General features: G+C 41.5%; 1 protein-coding gene across 6 annotated transcripts in view; it reads right to left on the reverse strand.

The window, feature by feature from the left end:
• The window catches only part of ABCC9 (ATP binding cassette subfamily C member 9), a 136,017-nt gene that overhangs the window by 71,897 nt on the left and 43,247 nt on the right, over positions 1–20,873 (reverse strand). For all 6 annotated transcript variants that reach the window (XM_042469862.1, XM_042469868.1, XM_042469866.1 and 3 more), the window contains 5 exons: positions 13,386–13,488; positions 8,916–9,017; positions 6,746–6,866; positions 4,291–4,421; positions 2,290–2,368 (listed from right to left, as the gene is read on the reverse strand). In XM_042469862.1, coding sequence (XP_042325796.1) covers positions 2,290–2,368; positions 4,291–4,421; positions 6,746–6,866; positions 8,916–9,017; positions 13,386–13,488 — 536 coding nt within the window. The remainder of the gene's footprint in view (positions 1–2,289; positions 2,369–4,290; positions 4,422–6,745; positions 6,867–8,915; positions 9,018–13,385; positions 13,489–20,873) is intronic.

Consider the following 20,873-nt stretch of genomic DNA (forward strand, 5'->3'; position numbering starts at 1 on the left):
TTGGCATGCTGTACTGGCATGTGTATGTAATCTGCCTTGATCATTGGAAAGGCGGGCTAGAAATAAATATTTTATTATTATTATTATTATTATTATTATTATTATTATTATTATTATTATTAGAGCCTCAGGGGTTTTAATAGCCAAGGTGGCTGAGATACACTGGTAAAAGGGACAGTTGGAAGGGGTTTTGAGTATTCAGGTTGGCCTTAAAAGAGGTCGTGTGGAAACTGAGTTGGTGTGGTTGGTATAGTCATAAAGTAGCAGCAAGGGAGCTGTACACAAAGCCCCTAAGGGACGGTGCTATGTTGCCCCTTTCCTAGCGGGATCAGGGCCTTGGCAATTGCACACCGTGGCCTCAATCCAGCCTTTCCAGGGTGCAAAAAGGAGCCACAAAAAGTGGCTTCTTTTTGTGCCCTGCAAAGGACACGATAGCCATGGCGACGCAGCTATACGGTGCTCCCTTGGTACTGCGTCATGTGGATGCACTGCCAGAGGAGTGCTTTGATGCTGCACACTTGGTGCAGCAGCACATGCTGTCACAGTACCCTGGGGGCAGGGTTAGGGCATGCATCATGTGGATGCTATGCCCCGACTCCACCCTCAGGCCGGCCTCAATTTTAAAGCTCAGAGTCTAGTCAAAGTCTTATGTGAAACTGTAACCTGGAGACCACTTACAGAATATAGTAATCGATACTGTAAATCTTTGCAACTGTTGAAGCAAATAAACACCATATCAGTTCTGAATACCAACCATAAGAAACAAACTGTAACCAACTATTTTGTAAATAAAATTTTCTCTTTTTTGGCTCAACATGTGGTATTTTAAGAAACTATCATTCAAATGCTACCAGGGATTAATAATAGTTTTATTGCTGAGAAGACTCAAAATAGTGAGTGCTCTGTCTCCCTACAGTGGCCCAGAGGCAAGAAAAAGTGTGGGAGTCACTCGAGCGAGGGATCTGAGTTCAAGGGTCTCGTCCCGCAATTTGGTGTCAAGCAGTGGGGTAAAATAAAACTAAAAAAAACTAAAAGGGGATTTGGAATGAAAGCCTCACATGGCACCCCATTAATTATTAGTGGCAAATAGGGAGGTAGCCATCACATATTAGTAGCAATGGTGGGATAAAAAGACCCATTGTGCTGCCATCAGAGAAACACAGTTGGCTGAGTGAGACTTACCATCACACTGCCATGGCTCAATGCTATGGAATTCTTGGAGTTGTAGTTTGTTGTGGCACCAGAGCGCTCTGACAAATAGGGCTAAATGTCTCACAAATCTAATTCCCAGAATTCCATAGCATCGAGGCATGGTAGTTAAAGTGGTGTCAACGTGGATTATTTCTGCAGTGTAGATGCAGCCCCTGACAAAAACTCAGAAGGGATTCAACTCCACTGATATGGAAGCCATCAGTCTACTGTCATTTTGAGGTTGCTATGAAAGGGCAAAAATATTTTCCAAAGTAGCTTGCTCCTTAAATTATTTGACACTCCATTTGATTAAACATCGCAATTCATCAGCCCCAATAAACAGGAGTGGGGGGAGCTAGATATTTAATGAGAAAGAGTTGCAGCAAAAGGTAGTTGACACATCCAAATCCATATTCTTCCTCAACCAAAGTGGAGGCAACTCTTTACTGATCTATTCCAGACCATGGGGAAATTATTGACATGCCCTCCACTGCTTAAGGGTTTTTTTTGTCTCCCATCTCTTTTGTTCTTCCCATAAAGGAAATATTTTGATTCACAGTACATGATTAATGATGCTACAGAAAGAGTAATTTATTATGTGTTGGACACAGGAGCAGAGAAAGAGCAGCAGCTAATGGAGCTGTCATTATCTGAGCCTGATTTAACTCAGCCATGCAATAGGATCTGGCCCTTTCATTTCTCATCTGCTTCACCTCTTCCTTGCCAGTGACAGGCTGTGTAAGCCTGTAGCTGGGAGAAGAGACAAACTAGCATTAAACAAATGCTTAGCAGTAGTATAAATTAAGTGATAAGAAGGAAACAGCAAAGGATGACATCAGTGTCCCAGGTCACTCCTGGGTTTAGCAAAATAGTTTGATAAAGTGCCTGATGGCCCAAGCTATATAGATTGTGGACAGAACTTAGAAAAGTTACATTTTTGGACCACCACATTCACAGTTCCCAAGATAGAATCGCCATGGAGCACATTGACTTGGGGATTTGTGGTATAATAGAGTAGCTTTCTGAGCTCTGCATTTGGCATGGTGGTTTACACACTGTGGAAACCAGTCCTAAGAAAAGAGACTTCCAGGTACTTACCATCAAATATGTCCACCATTCTGAAGAATGCCAATGACAATGATGATTTGCCACTGCCAGTTCGACCACAGATCCCAACCTGCAAAATAAAGTTAATTGTTGGGACTTGTTTTTGAAGCATTGCTGGGGACATGATGAGGAGACCATAATGAGAATATTTTCAGATTCGTGATTTTTCTCTGGAGATGAGAAATATTTCATACACATGTGCATTTTGGTGCCTTGCTTGGCAATGGAGTGCATCTCAAGATGCTAAAAAAGATGGTTATTTTATTAGTAAAAATGTTAATAAGGGCTTTTTACTAATAAAATAACCACTTTTGAGCATCTTGAGATGTATCTCCAGTTTCTTCTGTGGATTTCATTAGACATTCCCCAGTTTCTGCTTCTTTTGTCAATGGAGTGGGCAGAGAAACCAACTTTAGACTCTTGATATTTGTTGTTAATAATTGCCATTAAGTCAACTTCAACTTATGGCAAGACCTCCAAGTCACTTTGTTATCAGCATCTCCACTCAGGTCTTGCGAACTCAGGTCCATGTGATTGAGTATTACTGGTGTATTACTTCCTTTTGTACTGCCTTCCACTTTACCAAGATCTATTGTATTTTCTTATGAATCGTGCCTTTTCATGATATGTCCAGAGTGCTACAGTCTCCATTTATTCATCTTGGCTTCTAGGGAGAGTTCAGGCTTGATTTGCTCTTGAACTCTTTTACAGTATTTGTTTTTTGGCAGTCCATGGTTTCTATAGAACTCTTCTCCAGCACCCTTCATAAACAAGTCAAAAGTCTAATGGTAAGCCTTAATGAAATAAGAGAAAAATAAAGAGTTGGAAATGGTCTAAATACCCTAAAGACACCAGATCCCATCTGATCTTTAAAGCTAAGCAGGGTCAGTCCTGGTTAATTATTTGGATAGGAAACCACCAATGAATATCAGGTACTGTAGGCAGAGGAAGAAACTGGTAAAACCACTCTGAGTATTCCTTGCCTAAGAAAACTCTATGAAATTCCTGTGGCTCATCATAAGTCAACCTGAAGGCACACAGACAAAGAGAGGAAGAACAGAGAAGTCTCCCCATGATTAGCCATAGCAGATTATATTGTTGCTACAGTTGTGGCCTTGATGTGTACAAAGGCTTATAGCACTGAATAATCTTATATAGGTTGTTTATATCTCATTTTTTACTACATACTCACTGAAGTGAGGATCAAATTTACTAACACAGGAAACATGCTTCACACAGGACAGATTCTGAGTTTTGCATTGGTTTCCCCATTGAGATTTGGGAGGCTGCCTATGTTGGGACATTTACCTTGGCATTGTCCTGAAAACGTTCCCAACGATGAACAATCAGGCACCCCCGGTTTTTTTTTTTTTCAGAATTGTTTTCAATGGATTTTGATTGGTTTTTATTATTTAGTTCTTTTTAAGCTACTGGTTTTATTTTGTTTGTTTTTGCCTGTGTTAGCGCTGGAAGAAAGTTCCATGGATATCAAAGACTACTAAGAAGACAAATAAATAAAAATCATAAGAGGAAATCAAGTCTGAATTCTCACTAGAATTGAAAATTACTCCTGAGGCTATCATAATTTGGGAACACTGTGAGAAAACACAACACACTGGAAAAGACAATAGTCTTTACAGATGCATTGAGTCAATAAAGCCACAGCCCTGAGTTTGCAAAGCCTGGAATTTGTGAATAGCTGTTAACAATAGGATATTTGGAGATCTGCATTACACAGTGGTATCAGTTTTGTATGACTTTAATTGGCATGATTCCCTCTTAAGAAATTCTGGGATCTGTAGTTTGATGAAGTAGTCTGACCTATAAATAGTCACCTATTGGGAGATTTTGGAGCCTATTTAAAACCAACTTAGCATTTTTTTCCTTTTTTCTTTTGTTTAACACCATGATATATGTCACAGTGGTTATTCTTTATTTTCCTCATGGTAACAAAGCCCATAAATAGAGTAAAATGATGTAAGTTTATGGGACCTTCTGGCCTGGTTTGATGTAAGCTTTGACATGCTTGAGAACGGGCTTCAAGTTGTTTTCATATCGGACACAGAGATTTTCAATCTTGATTTCCCCCTCTTGTGGCCAATCCTTGGGGACTTGAGAAATATCTGAAAAGATTAAGAAAGGAAGTTGAAGGCAAATGCTTGGAAATCTTAATATTTACAAGACAAGCTAGCATGCAGTAACAATTTCATTTCACCCTCTGGTTTATACTTGATAAAGACATTCATTAGAAACCAGATGAGCAATAGGTGAGCCAAAGAGCCACCAGTTCATGTTCTTGCCTCAGATATGCTTCATTTCAATGTACAGTGACAATTTAGGACATGTATATATTATGAAAACATGCAACCTAGGATGTAGAATCACACCAACTGCACCCTTCATCAAGTAGCCATAGTGTCTGGGAGACTCCACAAGCCGAGTCCCAAAATAGAGGAGACCTTCTGCAAGCTCTGAGAAGGGGATGTAAATCTTTGCTTATTTTGTTCTAACATGAATTAATAAATAAATCCAAAAGTATTATTTCTACTACTGAGACTATGCAGTGTTTTGTACATTTTTCAATGACCTTTCACATTTGTGGATTTTTTTTTTATTTTATTTTTTTTGTTTCAGAAAAGCTTTATTCAACAAACAGAGATTATCATTTATCACAATACACAGGTGTTGTCAGGATTGAGGATTTTCACCCATTTGTACAGTAAATTTAGAGCCAGCAGTGGTTTAGCATAGGAGTTGGACTCCGGAGATCAGAGTTCAAATTCCCACTCAGCCATAGAAACCCACTAGGTGACCCTAGGCGAATCACACATTTGTGGATTTTTTGTTACTGTTACAGATTTACTTGCATAAACCTTCTTTTTGCACCCAAACTGGTGCATTTTGTGTTTTTGCACAGACAATTTTTCCCCAGAAAATGCTCCAGATAAAAGGAAAACCATTTTCTTGACCAGGTGTCTTAAAGTCTTGTGACACTCAATGAGAGATGAGAAAATTTGAGAGTTTTCTTTCTATTCTGAGCATACTTCTTTAAAGAACCAAAAGTGCAGGAAGTCTACACAGAATGAAAGGCCCTAATTATTTGAATGCTTGAATCTGAATTATTTTAATATATAGTATGCAGTCATGCTCTTTTCAGAAGCTATGATGAACATTTGTAGAGAGGAGGAGAGTGGTCCAGAGGCAAACATTTGTCACTCCATCTATCTATATACAGTGGTGCCTCGGGTTACGAAATTAATTCGTTCCGCCATTCCCTTCGTAACGCGAAAATTTCGTAACCCGAAATAGCTTTCCGTTAGCGCTGGAAGCCTATAGCATTTGAATTTCGCGCCGAAATGAATTTCGTAACCCGAAAAATATTTCGTAACCCGAAACAGTTTTTGCCAATCCAACTTTTTCGTATCCCGGAAATTTCGTAACCCGCGCATTTCGTATCCCGAGGTACCACTGTATTATGGCAGCCTACCTTTAGCAGCAATGATGGCTTCTTAGATTATTATTTTCCACTACTGCTATAGCTGGCAGCAGCAATAAGCACAGCTCTTCCAGCAATAAGTTCCAGCTGGCACCTACGTAACTCCCAAATTGCCTCAGTGCACTTAGGTCATTTTGGGATTAATCAAATGACAGTTGGGCCACTAAGAGCAAATTCTGTTGCCACAACTACTGTGGTTAAATCAAATTATTTTCAAAACATCTTGCAAATAACAGGTTATAATATTAAAAGCCTTCCAAACTCAGTATGACACATACAAAACACAGCAACTCCCAGCTCTCTTGTTAATGGAAGGTATCAGAGCAAGATTCTGTTCTGGCTCCTAGTCTCAGGCGCCTTTCACATTACACAGTTACAGCATTATGTTCCATTTAATGGCCAAGGCAACATCCTATGGCATCCTGACATTTGAAGAGGAACTAGAGTTCTCTGGCTGAGAATTTTAAATACCTCTCCCTAAACTGCAAAACCCAGGATTCCTTAGTATGTTGATGCAGTAGTTCAAATGGAATGAAAGCACAATAACTGTGTAGTGTGAAAGAGCACAAAGGACAAGTGGCTGTTGGACTTCAAATATTTGCTTCTAGCTGGTGTAATGAAAGTAAACCCTTCACACCTCTTCTTTTCTGGCCAATGGATGGGGCCAGGTTGGTGTCTCCCTTGCCACTCCACCCTATGTATGTGAAGAAGTAGGCTCAAGTCTACGAAAGCTCATGCTTCCAGCTTTTACTTCAAATAGTCTCAAGTGAGCTACTTGATCTCTTTGCATAATGATCACCCTAGCCATGGTTATCTTTCTGGAAGTCAGAGGCTGCAGCCTTAAATGGGTCTTCTGCCCCTTGACATCTTGCAGAGAAGCCAGAAAAGGCAAGTAGCTGCTTAGAATTGTATACATATTTTGTGTATTTTTTTTTAAAAAAAACTACATACCCATGGTGCCATCATAGTTCTCAGATTCCATGTTGAGAAAACTGTTCACTTTCTTCACTGCACCCATTTGTACTTCCAGGTCTGCCAGATTTCTCACCACCCAGTTCAAATAATTTGTGATCTATAATGCAGCAAGGTGAGAATGAAGTAGCTCTTTGGGAGGGTGTGTGTGAGAAATAAAAGGGTCGCCAGTTAGGCAAAGCAACTGAATCTTTCATTCAATCAATCAACCACCCATTCACCAACAAACTGTCATTTCTGAAAGTCTGCACAGCATTACTGTAAACAATACATGGTTGCATGATTCACATTCAGCACTGCCCATTCAGACTCCCTTCCTCTGAACTCACTCCCCAGTACCATGCTGGGAGAAAAAAGCAGTAAGAATGGAGGGCTGTATGATTCCCACCCCTGCCAATTGCAGAAGGCAATATCTCAAGGACATAAGATACAAAGATTAGCTGTAGAAGGAAGGGAGGGAGGGAAAAGGCAGACAAGCTAAGCTTTTTCTTTATTCTTTCTAAAATTAGAATTTTTTTCACAAATGGAAAGTTGTATTTGAAAAATGAAAAGAATTGATCAGATAGGAAGTCATATAAACAACTGTGAGGGGATGTAAGGGAGCAAGATTAAAAGAAGGCAAGAATCTCTACTGTCCTTGGGTCAATAGAGTTCATAATATGATTACACTAGAGAAGGAACCACACAGCTTTTCATCTCCCTCCCTCCCTCATAATGTTGTTATCTCCTTCCCTACATCACTTGATGTGTGGCATACATTATGAATGATTCCATTTTGATGACATGTGGTGCTGGCACTGAATGCCATCTCTCTCTCAGCAGCATTATTTATATAGGTAGTCTAATTTGTAAACATTAACATTCTTGGATAATTCATCTTCATCTTCAGCTGATGGCTCACAACTCTAAACTGTGTTGTATCCTAAGCTATGATGGGCCACCCCCATAGTGCCATGTCCATTTTTGGTGAAGAAAGGAAAGGTCACAGAAAAAGAGAAGGGACACTAAATTTTAGGGTAATTCCCTTCCTTCTTCTGTGTTTCCTGGTTTGAAATTTGGATTAGACATTTCTTGGGGCAAGGATTGTCTTTTTGCCCAATTTACACTGTAGAGCACCACATACAATAATGATGCAATAGCAGCAACAGCTAAAACAGGGGTAGGCAACCTGCGGCCCGCGGGCCGGATGCGGCCCGGCAAGGCCTTGGGACTGGCCCCAGCCCGGTCCTGCCGCCGATTGCCGCCGGGGCCTTTGGGGGGCAATTATCTATAGAAGCCTCAGAAACATGCATTTATACTAACATTTTTTAAAAAATCAGCAAATTTTTTTGCGTGTCCTCCGTTTTTTGTTGGTTTTTTTTTAAAGTGTCTTCCATTTGAAAATTTTGTCCTACATTTGTCCTGGTTTATTTATATATTTAATTTTTTTTAAAAAAAAATTTAATTATTTATTTTTTGGCTTCGGCCCCCCAGTTGTCTGAGGGACAGCAACCCGGCCCCCAGCTCAAAAAGGTTGCCTACCCCTGAGCTAAAACAACAAAGATGAAGAGAGGGAGGGAGATGAAAGATCGGCAAGCAGCACTTCCTAGCAAGTGGCATACATTTTTATTTAAATATCCAGCCTGCCCTTTCAATCCAAATTTTCCTTTCAATGCAATTTATAATTACAACAACACAGCATTAGAAGAAAATAACATGTTGGTCTGTTCTAGAAGGATGAATTTGGGGAGGTTGAAGATCACTAATGCTGTATTATACAGTAAAGCAAAGTCCTTGTATGCACTTTTGTCTATCTTTGTTGAGAGCACTCAGGGCCTGGGAATCTTTAGTGGCTTTATTATTATTATTCATTTGGCTCATGAAATCTGAAGCTGGTCCAAGTTGTTCCAAACTCCTTTGGCCTTGGCTTGAATCCATGACTTGCAAGATTACTTCTTTCAGTATTAAGAAAGTTAAGAAGGGAGCTGTACATTTGGGATTTCCACCAGTGGGTTGCAAACCCAGTGGATTAATTTCAAAGGGCACAAATAAAAATGAGGGGGAGCTGTGCAACCATGAGTGGAAACTGTTGCCACTCCTTTCAGTGCAGTTTGGAGGCACTCTTGATAGACTGTGCTGAAGGATCTTCAGCTCTTACCACCATACGTACCGTCAATGCATAAAGCAACCCCAGGCCCACAAGGCCAGAAGTGGATTTTTCAGAAATGGAAGCCACAGCTGCTGTGAGAACAATGATAGCACCCAAATAATCCTGAAATGAAAACAAAAACAAAATCCCTGATGAAATACCAGTAATTGACACCAGATCCAATACATCACCATCAATTCAGCATCAGTTTGCCTTTGCTTCTTTCTCAGGCGGAGAGAGTGTAACTTGCCCAAGGTCACCCAATGGGCTTCTATAGTAGTGTGGGGATTTAACACTGGTCTCCAGATTTGTAGTCCAATGCTCAAACTATTATACCATACTGACTCTTGAAGACAAGATTACCTAGCATTACTGTTTGAACCGATTCTTGCTGCCCATTGGAATTCAAGAGGAATCCTATAGTGCCATAAGATTTCCTGAAGGGAACCAAGTCATCCCTCTGCTTCCTTTGTTTAAACCCATTTCCATCACTAAATACTTCAGACAGCTTTTCCTAAAGCTGGTACCCTCCAGATGCACAGACCACTGACCCTCATAATATTCTGTTGCTGTGGGCTGACAGGAATAAATTGTTCAAAATATCTGGAGTTCTGGGAAAGCCAGGCTTAAAACATTATGCAAGGCTAGGTTCTTTACCTTTGTCTAGTAAAGATGTGGGTAACCGCATAAGTAAAGGCATCAATTTCTTTCCATGACCCCTCCCTGTGCACCAAAATTCATGCACAAAAATACTTCTGTTTTTCTTCAGAATCTCTCTCAAAATGGCATCTGGAAGTGGTGTCACATCACTTATTGTCACCATTTTCAGAAGGACTCTTAAGGAAACAGAGGTATTGGGGGATTTCTGGGCCAGCAGCTGGGGAAGTTTTCATGTGTCTTTGTATGTTTCGGGGGCTTTCGGTACAGCAAAAATTGTCCGGAAATTTTCAGGCAGAAATTGAACAGAAATTATGACAAACATTTTGTAAAGAAGGGTTAGGGAACTTAGGGGTACTGGGTTTCAGAAGCCATAAAAGTGGGAACTAGGAGACACATGCAATCCAAGGTCTACACTTTCTCACCCCTAATCTAGTCAGAAAAAACTGGTTCTCCAACAGCAACAAGAAACCTGGTGGTGCAGTAGTTAAATGCTGGTACTGATCCACAAGGTTGTGAGTTTGATCCCAGGGCTCCAAGGTCCACTCAGCCTTCCATCTTTTTGTAGGTCAGCAAAATGAGTACCCAGTTTGTTGGGGGCAATTGGCATACACATTGTAAATTGCTTAGAGAGTACTAGTTCACTGATAAGCAGTATAGAAATGTACCTACTATTGCTATTGCTATAATGATGGCACAGGTAGTGCACACTCTGACAAAGAACTTGGAAATGTTACTTTTTGCTTGGAGGATTGTGGAAGATGTAGTCCCCCAAAAGTAACATTTCCAAGCACTATTTAGAGATATTTTCAAGAACATTCAGTTGCCAGAATCACTTGTAAAAGAACGGGCCTTTTATGGAAAGTACACCATGAGAATTATCAGCTTTTAAGGACAGGATTCTGGGTTGTGGATAGCCCATAGGGACTATGCTGAATGCAACCTTTACTCACTGAAGCAAATGCCTATTTTTTCAGTAGGGTACGAGTGCAGAATCTATGTTCTCTAATTTGGCTGAATGTTATCAGTTTACTTTAGAGTGATTTTGTAATTCCCTAAACTGCCTAGAGACAAAACAGTCTTGAAGCTTAACTATGGGAGGAGGGGCATCAATTACAACTTTCTTTGGAAAGTTCAAAGAAAAACCTTCCCTGATACTGTGGGGAGCATAAGGATAGAGTCAATTGCAATTGAATGCGTAAGGTCATAGGAAAGGACATACTCAGCTTTTCTACCAGATATGTAGAAGAAATGAAGACAAGGAGGAGGATGCACATTGATGTGCAAATGAAAATTTGCCTATAGAAAATGTTTTAAATTAATTTGGGATGATCAGTACTTTGAAACATTACTTTTTTTTGGACTACAGCTTCCACCACTCCCAGATGTGGCATGAGCTCACTGGGTATTTGGGAAATTTAGACCAAAAATAACTTTTTCAAACTTTGAGGATGATGACAACGCTTCCTTTAAGATCTGGAAAATTTTGAGGGAAAATACATGTGCTTCAGTTGAAGTTTAGATTTCACTGTCAGAGAAAACCCTTCACACACATTTAGCATCTTCACCCTTCTATGACATCTAGCAGAACTTTGCTTGTATTATGATATCAGATTCTCATTTCACTTTTCATGCTCAACACTGATTATAATAACTGCTGGGGAAGAGGAAAGCTAGGAAGATGGTGACATTATGACAAAGGTATCCAGATTATAGAGCTCTTTCCTTTACAACTTGTACAGGGATTGTGTAGTTAGCCCTATGGATGTTGTTAAACTGCAGCTCCTAGTATTCCCCACCTTTGTTCGGAGTTATGGGAGTTGCAATCCAACAACATCTGGAGGGCTTGGCTTTGCCTAACCTTGGTCCACAGATTCTCCTAGCACTGTCTATGGGGCAAAATCCATCTTGTCCTCTTATGCTTTTAATAATGTCCTAGATTTTTACTGTTTGTTTGTAGTTACTCTTTCTAATCAGTTTCATTTTCCCTTGTTATTTGCATATTGCATTTTACTGTTTAACACTGTTGTGTCTTGAGAGTTCTTCATGTGAAAAGAAGGATTCAAATCTGTAACTGACTAAATGCCTACATGCATGCATGCGTACATCCATGAACGAATGCAATATTTACATTTAGGAGTGAAGTTCAACCTACTTACAAATCTAGGACTAACATCTTTTTTTTCTGTAGCTGTTACTGTTTTTGTATAACGTTTTCCTCTGTCCTAGTCACCCACTGCTCCAAATACCCACTTGCTCTTTATTCAATCAGCCAAGCAATGACATTTGAACACATTGAAGGCAGTATTTCAGTAATCTCTCCCTTGGACAGAGGACAATTCTAACAAACCACCTTGGAGCTTCCTAGTAATTAGACAGTATAGCTGATACTTCTCATGTTTGGAGCTCTGGGTTCAATCTCTGCCATCTCCACATAAAACATCTCAGTAACATTATAGCACAATTACTGGGAGGTGGAGTGTGGGGAGGGGTAGATCTTTGTTATGTGTCAGCTGAATGTTAGATGGACCATAACATATCTCCTTCTTGACTCAGCTCCTAATTTCACATTACATTGGAGTTCCTTGACTGGGATTCCCAAATTGCCTATTGAGAATTGAGAGATGTAGTCTGGAATATCAAAATCAGATTTGTAATCTGGGATATCAGAAAGCAAAGGGATCTTGTAGCACCTTTGAGACTGTCTGGAAGAAGTTGTAGCTTAAGCTCTTATAGGCTTGGTCTACTTCCTCAGATGTATGGATGTCCCTGCATCTGAGGAAGTAGACTACATCTGCAAAAGCTTATGCTACAATGTGTTTTCCTCAGTTAGATTTCAAGGTGGAATGTCGTATGTATTGGCTGTGGAATAATAAATGGGACAATTTGGAATTCCCAAATACAAATCCATATGCAGAGCCTCCTTGCCACCCTGATCTAGATTGGAGCTGCAGTTTCTTTCTTACTGTACTTTGGGAGCTGAATCTGATTCAAATTTGCTCCTTCCCCCATGCTTCTTTTACAATAAATTTTACAATAAGCATTCCAGCAATGGGCCCTCATTGGCCCCATGTAATCCTACTGGTGTTAACATGTGGTAGAATTCAAAGCTATAGCCATGTTAATCTGTAGAATCAGTAGAATCACCACTTTAACTGCCCTGGCTCAGTGCTATGAAATTCTGGGAACTGTAGTTGGTTGTGGCACCAGAGCAAAGCAACTATAACTCCCAAAATTCCATTACATTGAGCCAGAGCAGTTAAAGTGGTGTCAAATTGGATTAGTTCTGTGTGGAAGAATTGTTTCTCTTCTTTCTGCTCCACTCTTCTCTATACAGTTACAGCAGCTTGATAGATCTTTAACTGTCATGACTCCGTCCTACAGAATTTTAGGATTCATAGTGTGATGATGTACTTAAAATTCTCGACAACTACAGCATTAGAACAGAGGACTCCAAATGCTTTACTGAACTTCACATCCCAGGATAGGATAAAGTTATGACAGTTAAAAGAGGTATTAAACATCAATAACTGCGTAGTGTAGACACACTCTCTGTGTCTGACCAAACTGGGGAAAAGTGTTATTTAATCTACCTCAGTGTCTCTTCCAAATGACAGTCACCACAGCAGCAGCAACTGAAGAGGTTTCCTGGCTTCAACAAAGAAAATAAACCCGTAACAGAAACAACCCTGAGCTATTTTTAAGTATTGCCATATATGAAACTGTTGCCAGATGCATCCCAGCGATGCTTCTTGGTCCAACATCTTGCATCACGTAAAGTAACTCTTGGGTTCTAAGGTTTCAAAACCGTGGCAGCAACTAAGCCGTACGTACCGTTCTGACCTCCAGCCATCTGTTGGCAGCTGACAGAAACAAGTATGCAATGTTGTTTGTGTCCGTCAGTTCCAGCATTCGCTGTTTAAATCTGGGTTCATGCCTGAAAATGCCAAAACATTTCTTACATTAACGACAGCATGACTCATGGCAAGTGACATATGCAAAGTAGATTTCTGAATTGTAGGCCATGAAACCTCAGCATTTCAGACCTATGCATAAACTGAAACTTGAGCATGTGTGTCCCAGCTTGCCAAGTACTTGTTAAGGAGCAGGTATGGGAGTAAGGATGGCCAACTTGTTCATGAACACCCTTTCCTTATAAACTGAGCTGAAGAATGGGAAACCTCCTGTTCATAGAACTATGGGGTTCCTCATTCAACACACAAAACCCTTCTGCTGTTTTCTCTGATTTCTGACTTTGGTTTCTATTTGGGACATAGTGTTCAGCACCTTGGAAATCTCTTTTTAAAGTTTAGGCCATAACCCAGAGTGGATTCACCATCTCACTAGCATGGAGGCCACCACCCACTATCCATTTCTTGTAAGTTCAGTGGGCCTTACCTTGCAGTAAATACGCTTAGAATTCCAGCTCTACAGTATTTTCCATATTTACTGAGTTGCAAAGTATGAGAACACTGTTATTAATTTCACAGGTGAAAAGGGCATGGCTACCCAGATATTTCTGGACTGCAATTTAGGACACAATATAGTCCTCAATATGTTGTTACACTATAAATCACATCAGTTAGCTAGAATAGTCAATGGTAGGGAATGCTGGGAGAGGTAGTCCAGCATTTGGAGGCCACAAATTCTCAACTCCTGCATTTGGAAAATAGCATAAGAAGAAAGTAACTGAAAGGCCAGCCAATAACAAAACAAGTATTTAAGTTTTATGTCTGGCCTCCGTAATGCAATATTCAGTATTGGTTGTGGTGCAGGAATAGCCAGTTGTTTCTTGCTGCTCTGTAAGGCCTCCCCCACTCCCCAGATGGTTCATTTGGATCAATTGGCAAGAAAACAAGCATGTTTATTTGTTTGTTGCTGTCTACTCTACTCTACACCATTAGGGATTGCCCCTACTGTTCAAATTGCTTATTATTATTATTATTATTATTATTATTATTAACCTTTATTTATAAAGCGCTGTAAATTTCCCTAACAGGTTACATCTTAAAAGATCAATGCAGATTTAAAAATGGGAAAGATAATAAAGTAAGGGTGGGCAATTTATGGCCCTCCAGAAGTTGTTAGGCCACAGCTCCCATCCTGCCTAGCCAGCACAGCCAATGATGAGCAATGCTGGGAGTGGAAGGCTACATGATTCCCATGGTTCCCATGGTATGGTACAGCATTCCGAGGAGGGTTGTTGTTGTTGTGTGCCTTCGTTTTCACTTATGTCATCCCTAAGGTGAACCTGTTATGTGGTCTGTCATTGCCTTCCTCTGAGGCTGAGAGAGTATGAAATGCAAAAGATCACCCAGAAGGTTTCCATGGCTGAGTGGGGATTCAAGCTCAGGTCTCCCAGAGTCCTAGTCCAACACTCAAACCAGGGCACCACAGTGGCTCTTCCAAATCTCACAATTCCCAAGCCTGTACAATCGGTGGCCAAACAATTGATTCTTGGAAGCTCTGCATCTACATCATTGCTTTAAGATCCTCCATGCTAGAAATTGGACTTTGTTGTTGGTGATGTGTGCTTTCAAGTTGTTCCCAATGTATAGTGTCCCTGAGACGAATCTATCATGGGGTTTTCTTGGCAAGATTTGTTCAGAGGAGGCTTGCCATTGCTTTTCACTGAGGCTGAGAGAACGTGACTTGCCCAAATTCACCCACAGTGAGTATCATGGCCAAGTTGGGAATCAAACCCGGTCTTCAGAGTTGTAGGCCAACACTCAAACCATTCTGCCACACTTGTTGTTGTAGTTGTCATTGTTGTGTGCCTTCAAGTCATTTCTGACTTATGGCAATCCTAAGGCAAACCTATTATGGGGTTTTCTTAGCAAGATTTGTTCAGAGGAGGTTTGCTGTTGTCTTCCACTGAGGATGAGAGAGTGTGACTTGCCCAAGGTAGGCTTCACGGTTGATCAGAGAATGGACCTTATCACACATTGGGGGGGGGGGTGCAGCTCAGATCCGCAGTCACTCCTGTTCTAGCAATGAAAAGCGTGATGTTTTTCCACACCAGATCCAGAGTCATTCCTCTCTAGCAATGTGGATTGAGGTTAAAACGTGATGTTTTTCCACACCTGGTTGCCTTTCTGTTGTCCTTCTGAAGTGAGGGGCAAGTGAAGTCAGTTCGATTCCAAGCAAGTCACTTGATGCAGACTCAAGCAAAGGGGAGTGAGTGCACATTATATTACCACACCAGAACATACTCTGAGGGTTCAACGATCCGAATCGGCACCCTTGGGCATGCTCAGTGGGGCTCTGGATGCTGTCCTCCTTCCCTGCCCCCTCCTTAGCTGTCATCCTTCATCGAGGTGAAGGAGGAGGCAGGGGATGATGGGATCAGTGGCAGGTTGAAGGAGAGGAGCAGATTGGGGTCTAGGAGCAGTCAGGGGATTATGGGATAGGTCGCTGGGGGTCCCTGGGGCCAGGATTGGGATGCAGGATCAGTCAGGGGATTATGGGATAGGTCGCTGGGAGTCCCTGGGGCCAGGATCGGGATGCAGGATCAGTCAGGGGATGATGAGTTAGCTCTCTGGGGTTCCCTGGGGCCAGGATCGGGATGCAGGAGCAGTCAGGGGATGGTGGGATTGGTGGGAGGCTGAAGGAGGGGAGCAGATCAGGGTCTAGGAGAAGGCAGGGATGATGGGATTGGTGGCAGGCTGAAGGAGGGGAGCAGATCGAGGTCTAGGAGAAGGCAGGGGATGATGGGATTGGTGGGAGGCTGAAGGAGGGGAGCAGATTGGGGTCTAGGAGAAGGCAGGGGATGATGGGATTGGTGGGAGGCTGAAGGAGGGGAGCAGATCAGGGTCTAGGGGGACGCAGGGGATGATGGGATCAGCTGGTTGGCAGAGAGGAGGAGATGGCATGAAGGAGGAGGAGGGGGATGACGGAGCAGGATGCAGGGGCCAAGGGGGGTGGCATTGGAGTGCTTTTCCACACCAGACCAATTCACAGTGCAATCGAAGGCAGCCTGGAAGCGAATTCTCTGAAGTCACTTTTCCCCCGTTTTTACCAATATGAGGGGTGACTTCAGAAACACTGCTGAAGCAATTCCCAAGGGGCTCCCATAGAAATCAATGGCGTCTGATAAAACAGTCCCTTTATGACATGAAACCACGTCATTGGAAGTGCAATCACTTTGGAAGTGAGCTGGAACTGAGCCACAACACCACCCAAAAGCTCCATGTGATATACTCCAATCAAACCTGGCTCTCCAGCTACCTTTTGTTAAAGCAGTCTTACTTGTAAAATGGCTTCCAGGTTTGAAGAAAACAACATTCAACCAAACCAAACCACAAGGACAGTATTCCTGTATTGTATAATAAACCACCAAAGAGGGTTTCATCCTTTTCTTCCAGTCCAGAAGCCCAAGTCTGACATTTATACAACACAGTCGGGCCTTTTGCCAGTATTTACAGTTTTCTAAACAACACTGTAGCAGACTCTGGACAAGACTAATCGCCTTGTCCCCCCTCCTTCTTGCTTTCCTAATGGAGAAATGTATGCACCATGGTGACATTTCTCTGAGCTAGTTTTCAGGCAGGAAGGAGATCTGATAGTTATGTAAAAGCCTGGCTACTGTCAAACAACGTTTAGCCTGTATAAAGCTCAGAAAAGTACATTAAAAAGCAATACAGCAACTAAGGAAATTTTGGCTTAAACATGAAAGGCATACTCTTCCTGTATTCTAGGGCAATGACATTTTGTGATTGATCTGTGCCAGATAGCCAGTGTTTGAAACGGAACAGATAAAAAAGGGGGGTACATATAGAAAGGTGACACACAGCTGACTTGGTCCCCATCCACCTAAAGTGTGAGTGAATGAGTGTGAAATTTTGGAATGCCATAATTCCCAACCATCCATCATACATTTTAGACAGTGGAATCACATGCAATAGAACAAAGGAGTTGTCATCCATATGTGAGGCCAAGTAAAATTAGAGTGTGGTTCAGATGGCAAAAAGTATTCATGAGGAAGAACACATAAGCTAGAAGGGGTGGCAGCAACTTGTTTTTGCCTGAGCCCACTGGGAAGGGCAGGCTTCTGTTCCCTCCTCTCTTCTTTCTCCTGCCAAATTAATTGATTGCAAACTACTTTTGCACTTTGTACTCAATTTGCAACTGTTGAAGTAAGCTGAGGACAAAAGGGGAAAATTAGAGGAGGAATGACAATCTGGGACATTTAAAAGTAGCTGAAAGAGCGACATAGGATTAATCGAGACTGTCCCTGCCAAATCAGGATAGTTGGTTGTCTCTGTGTCAGAGACATAGGGGATTATCACACTGAGGTTTACCATGCTTAAATCGCCAGCAAAACACTCCAGAAGCACAAAGGTGTGATAGCTGGTCACACTTCTGAAGCGTCACTGAAGCATCCCTCAACTCTCTCATCAGCAAAGCATTTGCATAACAGCCATTTCTTCATAGCAGAAGTTCCCATTTGAAGAAATGGCTGCTCTGTGAATGCTTTGTTGATGGGAAAGGAGAGGGGACACTTCAGTGATGCTTCAGAAGCGCAACCAGCTATCACACCTGCTTCTGGAGTGTTTTGCCAGTGATTTCAGTATGCTAAGCCTCCATGTAATAATCCCCATAATCCAATGCTCAAACCACTATGATTTTATGATTGATTTATTATTTATTATCTGTATTAATTTGCACTATTTTATTGTTCATGTTTTAGCATAAACCTATTTTATTAATTCTATATTTCCTTGTTGATGGTTAGATTGTACACCGTAGGTAGGCTTTTATCTGTTTTTGGATTCTTTTGCTTTGTAAAGTGCTGTGTTAAGCCTATGGCACTCTATAAATAAATGTAACAACAACAACAACAACAACAACAATAACAATAACAACAGGATTGAAGAACCTGTGGAATACTAGATATCACTGGGCCACAACTCCCTTCATCACTAATACCCATGCTCTCAAAATGCCATTTGGTCTAATTTTGGACTGGGTTTTAAATTCTTTTTAGGTTTTTTGGTGGGATGTCTCTGGGGATAGAAAGGTAAACAGCTACATTTGCCATGCCTTTGGCCAGTTTTGGGGACAAAAAGAACAATATTTTTTTGTTATTTTTAAAAAAACAAAAATCATGTTGGGCGTTTTGCTGGAGCAGCTTTGGGGGCTACATCGTGGTGTCCCAAGGGCTGCATACTCCTCTTTGCTCACCCGTTAGCTCGAGTGTTGGATAGCCCTGGAAAGGGAAATTTGGGTTTAAAATTCTACTTTAAGAATACCACCTACAAACTCACTTGTTTGATTTAAGCAAGTCAGTATCTCTCAACTTTGGGCTGGCTTTTTCTTTTTTCTTCTTTTTTTTTTTAATTGTTATTTTTAACTTTTCCACACAAAACAAAACATTGCACACATTACAAATTTGACAATAGGCCACCCCTACACCCAGACTACATTATTAAAACTACATATAACATATAAAAAGCTGGCTTTTTCTGTCAGATTAAAATGCCTCAGCTGGTATGCTTCTCTTTTTTCCAATGCCAGGGCTTTCCTTGAGATACCGAAAGATGCTCATGCAAAACATACTGTTGCCATGACATGCTTCTGCATATCAGGCAAAAAGATGTTGTTATCTTAGTATACTGTCATGAAATATTTACATCAGTGATAAAAATTCATGCAGCTCTGTTCAGCCTTGTTACCTATGCTAGCTAGAGCTGATGGGACTGCAAGTCTCCCATCCCTGTTTTCCACACAACTACTGTGCATCTCTGTTCTTGGACTGTTTTTCTTTAGAAGCCACGCTTCTTCCTTTCCCTTCCCTTCCCTCATACACTCCACAATGGAAACTCTGACACACTCACTCTGCATCTTTTCATCCCCATCCAGCTCTTCTACACATTCTTAGACTATTTTTTTTATCCTGTTCAGATGACGAACAAAAAGGTCACCCAAATCCCATTCTAATTGGATCATGCTACTTCGAGGTTAACTAGTCAAGGGAGTTCATTACTGCTTGATGGGTACATAATGAACTCAGGACAAAGGGAAACAACTACCAGGCTGAGTCCAGTAAATGTTAATTTTCTAATAAAGTCATGGGTTGGAAGACTACGGTGTTGGCTGCTGTGAAGGCAGATGAAAATGCATGGTACTATAGGGCAAATTTAGGTGAGAGAAGACTACATATGTAGCATTTCCTTAAAAGAAATTTGCAATGCAAAACCTAGCATGGGCAAAATATACAACAATATTGAACAGGATTGAAGGAGTTCTACAATGAAATCTGTTTAGCTGTAAAGGCTTAGAGACTGTATCCCCTCCTCATTGGTAATCCATGGTCCAAGCAGGGTGCAGGATAAGGTGCCCTGGTGCACCGGGGCCACAAGTCGAGGGAGCAAGCTTGTTTTCTGTTGCTCCAGAGACTAGGACCTGGAGCAATGGATGCAAGCTACAGGAAAAGAGATTCCAGCTCAACATTAGGAGGAACTTCCTGACAGTAAGGGCTGTTCGACAATGGAACAAACTCCCTTGGGGTGTAGTGGAGTCTCCTTCCTTAGAGGTCTTTAAACAGAGACTGGATGGCCATCTGTCGGGGATGCTTTATTTAGATTTCCTGCATGGCAGAGAGTTGGACTGGATGGCCCTTGTGGTCTCTTCCAACTCTATGATTCTATGAATAATGCTAGTATTCCACCAAGCAAGTCTTTTGGTGTAGCACAATATCTAAGCAAATGAGGCATGATCAGGGAGATTCTATATTCATCTAATATTTCAGCCATGGGATTTCTGATTGCTCTTTGTCTCAGCCTTGTCACTGGTATTGTCATTCTTGTCATCATTATCATCCTCATCCCCGTTATGGGCTTTCTTATACGCTTATCCTTATATTATGTTTTGAATACATAAAGCACTATGTGTTGCTCTTGCTATGTGCCTTCAAGTTGTGGCAACCCTAAGGCGAACCTATCATAGGATTTTCTTGGCGAGTTTCTTCAGAGGGAGTTTGCCATTGCCATCCTCTGAGGCTGAGAGAGTGTGACTTGTCCAAGGCCACCCAGTGGGTTTCATTGCACAGAGGGAATTCACACCCTGGTGTCCAGTGTGGCATAGTGGTTTGAGCATTGGACCACGACTTTGGAGACCAGGGTTTGAATCCCAGCTTGGCCATGGAAACTGGGTGCCCTTGGGGAAGCCACCGTCTCTCAGCCTCAGGGGAAGGCAATGGCAAATCACCTCTGAAACAAATCTTGCCAAGAAAACCACATGATAGACCTTATGGTGCCATAGGATCACCATAAGTCAGAAATAACTAGAAGGTAACACAACATATACACATACACACAATGT

Source organism: Sceloporus undulatus, chromosome 5, assembly GCF_019175285.1.
Source record: "Sceloporus undulatus isolate JIND9_A2432 ecotype Alabama chromosome 5, SceUnd_v1.1, whole genome shotgun sequence".
Taxonomy (NCBI): domain Eukaryota; kingdom Metazoa; phylum Chordata; class Lepidosauria; order Squamata; family Phrynosomatidae; genus Sceloporus; species Sceloporus undulatus.